The 5,965-nt window shown below is 59.0% G+C and overlaps 1 protein-coding gene across 1 annotated transcript; it reads left to right on the top strand.

Moving 5' to 3' along the window:
- Positions 1–2,249: 2,249 nt before the first annotated feature.
- Positions 2,250–5,387, top strand: LOC123103659 (U-box domain-containing protein 39-like). The gene has a single exon (XM_044525307.1). The coding sequence runs from the start codon at positions 3,302–3,304 to the stop codon at positions 4,967–4,969; it is 1,668 nt and encodes a 555-aa protein (XP_044381242.1). The 5' UTR covers positions 2,250–3,301; the 3' UTR covers positions 4,970–5,387.
- Positions 5,388–5,965: the final 578 nt, after the last annotated feature.

Genomic DNA, 5,965 nt, shown 5'->3' with positions numbered 1-5,965 from the left:
GGTCGTTCGTGGCTTCCGACAGCATGCTGGCATCGACTTCACCAACACCTTCGCTCCGATCGTCAAGCCCGACACGATACGCACGGTTCTCCACCTTGTTGTCTCCCGTGCTTGGCCGGTGCACCAGATGGACGTCTCCAACGCCTTCCTCCATGGTCATCTCGAGGAGCAGGTCTTCTGCCAGCATCCCACCGGGTTTGTTGACCCGGCACTTCCCGACCACGTGTGCCTGCTTTCTTGATCCTTGTACGAACTGAAGCAGGCTCTGCGCGCTTGGTACCAACGCATCGCGGCGTTTCTTCACCAGCTTGGGTTCCGCTCCACCCGCTCGTACACCTCGCTTTTCGTCTATCATCGGGGCTCTAACACGGCCTACTCGCTGCTCTATGTCGACGACATCATCGTGACGGCATATACAGTCGACCTCCTCAATCAGCTCACGGCTCGTCTTCGCGTTGAGTTCGCCATCAAGGACTTGGGTCCTTTGCACTACTTCCTCGGTGTTGAGGTGGTGCGCCGTCCGGATGGCTTCTTCCTTCATCAGCAGAAGTACGCTCACGAGCTCCTGGAGCGCGCCGGCATGCTTAACTGCAAGCCCGCTGCTACGCCTGTTGATACGAAGGCCAAGCTTTCTGGCACGGATGGTTCTCCTGCTTCGGATGCTGCTTTCTACCGGTCAATTGTTGGTGCTCTTCAGTACCTCACTTCGACTCGACTGAAGATCCAGTATGTCGTGCAGCAGGTGTGTCTTCATATGCATGCTCCTCGAGACGTTCACTGGGCTGCTGTCAAGCGGATTCTCCGCTATGTTTGTGGCACTATGGATCTTGGCGTCACGCTTCATGCCTCCGCCGACACCGCTCTCACCGCCTACTCCGATGCAGATTGGCGGGCTGCCCTCACACTCGTCGCTCCAGCTCGGGCTATTGTGTTTACCTTGGATCCTCATTTATCTCGTGGTCGTCCAAGCGCAGCCTACGGTCTCTCGTTTCAGTGCTGAGGCTGAGTATCGTGCGGTGGCCAACGCTGTCGCCAAGTGCCACGATAGTCTACCGCGACAACGTCTCAGCGCTCTACCTCTCCGCTAATCCGATGCATCATTGACGGACCAAGCATATTGAGTTGGATATTCATTTTGTTCGGGAACATGTGGCCCTTGGCCATATTCGTGTTTTACACGTCCCTACTTCCCAACAATTTATAGATATCATGACCAAGGGTTTGCCTATGGCATCATTTGAGGAGTTCCGGTCCAGGCTTTGCGTGAGCCGCGGTGCCGCTTTGACTGCCGGGGGGAGGGGGGGTGTTGAGTACATGTGTTGTGCATATTTGTGTATTGGGCTCACTTCCTATTTACCTTGTATAGTTGAGGTCGTGGCCTACTCCTATACATCATATATACGTGCGTTTTGCACTCGAGAAATACAATACGTAATTCCCACATCATACAGTCCTTGCCTCCGGCCTCGTGCAAAGCAGAAAGTGACTGGCGCATCATAAAAATTCAGGCACCTGAGATTTAGACAAAATGTACCGTAGAACGATTTTTGTAGGTTAATGATTCAAGAAAAGAGACGTGGCAGATCTTTGATGAGTACAGTACTACGTACTTTTTCCCCCTTCCAAAATGAAGTTGTCCCGTTGTAGACAAAGAAATCACACTGGACCAGAGTGGGACTGTTGTTCATCGACGAAAGGAAACAAAGAAACAAAAATCACCCGGTCCCGTCCAGCCACATTACAGATGCAAACAAATCGCTACTGCGCGTTTAGCAGCAGCAGACAGGTCTGAGAAAACAGGTTGGGCCGGGCGACAGCACCCTGACCTCAGTAGTTACTGATGCGCGAGATTCGCTGACGCTATGCGCCAAGTCGCTAGCCGCTGCCTTGACTCGGCTCTCCCTTTCACACGTCGGGTCGATTCTCCTCCGGGCTCTAGCCCTGCGACGAATTCTCGCTTCGTTTCTGCGGGGGCGGGGGCGGGCAGCGGGAAGTCGCAGATGGGAGTTGAGATGTTTGCGCGGGCCTTCGCCGTGGTCGATGCATGGACGCCAACAAAATTGCTGTACGTAGCTTGTACGATGGTGATGCTGCTGATGCTTGTACGCTTTAGCCAAGGATGGCTCGTGCAGCAGTCATGTTGGGGGCTTTAGTCGTTTTTTCCTTGTGAAATTGATCAAATCTAGTATACAAATTCACCGGAATTACAAAGGATCTTGACCTTGTCGATATTCTGAGATCATTGAACGACCACTACTGTCGCCGACATGTCACTGTCGTCACTCTCCTATCAGAGTGAGCTTGACCTTGTCGATCGCAGTCGGAAATTTGGCTATGCCATTTGTTCGAACACTTGTCTGCGTGATGTCCGCCATGGACGGCAATGTGCAGGGGCGAAGGGTGAAGGGAGGCATAGGCAAGCCGGCTTGGCGATGGGGTGGAGCGGCGGAGTAGGTGGTGCAACGGCAACGTTGGTATCTGACTACGTGGACATAAAAGTAAGGCCAAATGAACGGAGTGACAAATGCAAGGCTCTCGACAGGGTTTTCGACTTTGGTACGGGCAACAAGACGCCTGTGTGCCGGAGGTCCGAATGGAGTGCACACAAACCTCCATTCATGCCCGTCTTATGGGAGTTTGGACGTGCGGACCGGTCCATCGACGTTTGATGCGCGTCGTTTGACCGGTCCATGTGGCCCGGACGTTTAGCTGCGTTTTGATGCAGGCATTGGGCGTTGAGAATGTTTGCAAATTTTTTGTTTGAGGTTGTAATTTTTTTGTTGTTGTTGGTTAAGTTTGCTTTGGAACGAAATTAAGCACAGTTTTGACCAAGTACGACACTCTTCCAAGTAATACTATCTTCGGTGTTTTGACTTCCTTCGAGCAGTTGGAAAGACGACGCCCTCGACGAGTGGACTCGCCAGATTTCTGAGCTCACCCGCAACGTATACGAGGACGCCGGCCGCAACCGTATGCCCCAGGCGAGCAATCACACGAGCCACTCCAATCAGCGCGCGCACGCACCCATATGGAGCGAACGCGCGCGCGATCCCTTCCAGGCTAAGGTTTCCCGTCCCGTCTCCCTCCCTCCCTCTCTCTCTCCCGGCGCATAAAACCACGACCATCCACACCACCTCACTCACTCCCGGCCAAGCCACAAAGCACCCAAACCCCAAAAGCAACCCACAAAATTCTCTCTAAACAAACCCGGGAAATGCCCGCCCCGGCCGCAAAAGCAGCTCCCCCCTGCCGCCCCGCCCCCGCCGCCGCCGCTAAATAGTGCCGCCGCGCCGCCCGTTTCATGGGTGCCGCGCGTCCGCGGCGCTGGAGGTTCCCCTTCCAACGCAGCGCGCCCTCCTCCCCCTCCTCCAAGTCCCTGCCGCCGGCCCCTTACTCGCCCGCGCGCTCCGCGGCCGCCGCCTACCCGGAGCCGGACCGGAAGTGGGAGGAGGAGGCCGCGCCGCCGGAGTTCGTGTGCCCGCTCTCCGGCGCGCTCATGGCCGACCCGGTCATCCTGCCCTCCGGCCAGACGTACGAGCGCGCCTGCCTCCAGGCCTGCGCCGAACTCTCCTTCTTGCCCCCCGGCGCGGGCTCGGGCTCTGATGCGATGATTCCAAACTCGGCCCTCAAGGCCGCCATCGGCTCCTGGTGCGCACGCTCCGGCCGCGCGGCGCCAAGGCCGCCGTCCAAAGAAGCTGCCCGGGACGCCGTGCTCCGCGCGATGCCTCCGGCCGCGGCAGCCGCGGCCGAGGCCAAGTCTGTTAGGACTAGAAGGGCGGCGATGGCGAGCTCGTCCAATTCCTCCTACTCCTCCCCGGCGTCCGCCGCGTCGACGTCGACGTCCACGTCGTCCTCGGAGATCACACCCGCGGAGGAGGATGCGGCCGTGAAGCCAGTCAAGGAGGTGGAGTTGCCGGTTGACCCGTTGGAGGATGAGGTGGTGGCGACGGTAATGGACGCGGACGAAGATGTAGAAGTGGCGGCCGCTTGTGCCCTCCTCCGGGACGCCACCCGGGGGAGCGCGGAGCGTCGGCTCGCGCTCTGCACGCCGCGGCTGCTCGCGGCGCTCCGGCGTGTGCTGCTAATCCCGCGGCACGCCTCCGCGCGGGTCGACGCGACGGCGGCGCTGGTCAACCTCTCCCTTGAGCCGGCGAACAAGGTACGCATCGTGCGCGCGGGCGCCGTGCCGGCGCTCGTCGAGGTGCTCCGCTCGAGCGGCTCGGCGCCGGAGGCGCGCGAGCACGCGGCCGGCGCGCTCTTCGGCCTGGCGCTCAACGAGGAGAACCGCGCCGCCATCGGCGTGCTGGGCGCGGTGCCTCCCCTGCTGGACCTCCTCACCTCGCCCGCCCACCACCCGCGCGCGCGCCGCGACGCCGGGATGGCGATCTACCACCTCTCGCTCGCCGCCGTCAACCAGTCCAAGGTGGCCCGCTTCCCGGGGGCATCCAAGGCCCTCCTCACCGTGGCGTCCAGCGCCGTCGAGCCGACGCCCATCCGCAGGCTGGCTCTCATGGTGATCTGCAACGTGGGCGCCTGCTCGGAGGGCCGCGCCTCGCTGATGGACGCGGGCGCCGTGGCGGCCGTGTCCGGCATCCTCCTCTCCGCCCACGACGACGCCACCCGCGCCGCGCTCGCGGAGCTGGAGGAGTGCTGCGTGGCGGCGATCTACGCGCTGAGCCGCGGCAGCCTCCGGTTCCGCGGCCTGGCGCGCGCGGCCGGCGCGGACAGGGCGCTCCGCCGCGTGGCCGAGGAGGGGACCCCGGGGGGCGTCCGGCGCGAGATGGCGAGGAAGACGCTGCGCGCCATGCGGGGCGACCTGGACGAGGAGGCGGACCTGACCGGCAGCAGCCTGGAGTGCGGCGACGGGGACGACTGCGGCGGCAGCATCGTGTCCGACGGGCTCATGTCGTTCCGGCGGCGGCAGCGCGAGGTCGGGGCCTCGTCGTGCGGCAACACCGCCGAGTTCTGAGCCAATCCTTCCATCGCCGCCACCATTTGTATGTAAAAAAACACGCTTGCTCAATTAGCGTTAGACATTGGTGCCACTGCCACTGCCACGAGAGGATGAATCCCCTCCTTCGTTTTGGAACTGTGATTGTCGATGAAAGTGCAATGAGCTTGTTCAAATGTCGTCGTCCTCGAGTGCATGCTCCGAGCTCGTGCCATGGAGTTTGCGGGCTCGCTCGTCGGCTCGTGTGCTGCCGGACAAACGAGGAGCTGGTTGGTTGGTCGGACGTTGCTTGCAAGCCAGAGCAATCCTTTGTTCTCTCCGTACTTGCAGTCGCGGACATGAGTGACAGGTACTATATTATTGTTTTAGGCAGGACCGGCCTCATGTCCTCATGCGTGTTGTTTCCACCTGTAAATAAAACCATCTTTCTGCTCTCGATCCACTGGTTGCTTCGTTGGCCGATGTACTATGCTGGTGTAGGCCACACCATGCGTTGCGTTGGATCTTTGACAATGTATGTGTCGCATTGGCCATTTGTAAATTCTTGCTCGCCTACAGTAGGACCAATCAATCCGTGTTCTCTACACCGCTTGCCACTGGGCAGTGGTTTCGATCCGTGCTGTTCATCGACGGATCTGAGCATGGATTTCTCCCATTTTCCTGTCGCTCGACCGATCTACCGATCTGAACATGAACCCCTCCCATTTTTTTAAAATGGCGAGAGGTGTGACTGACTGACGGAGGCCATGCCTGCCAAAGATAATGCGTGCGGTACTGCTGTCTCTCTACCTTTCCTTTCCTTGTAGGGCCTCCCGTGGGAACCTGACCTTTTGCATTGCGTGATTCCTCCCAGATGTTGTTGTCCCTGCCTCTTCTTTTCGAGATGGATGGGGGTTGGAGGGTGTGGAGACAAGGCTTTCTTAATTCATCCACGCATTCCTCCGGATTATTCTCGACCTTAATCAACATCCATTTGGTTATCTGTAATATTTATCATCATCATCATCGAGCTTT

This window comes from Triticum aestivum, chromosome 5A, assembly GCF_018294505.1.
Source record: "Triticum aestivum cultivar Chinese Spring chromosome 5A, IWGSC CS RefSeq v2.1, whole genome shotgun sequence".
NCBI classification, from domain to species: domain Eukaryota; kingdom Viridiplantae; phylum Streptophyta; class Magnoliopsida; order Poales; family Poaceae; genus Triticum; species Triticum aestivum.
Note: the sequence above shows the minus strand (reverse complement) of the source record. Positions and strands in the feature narration are given on the sequence as shown.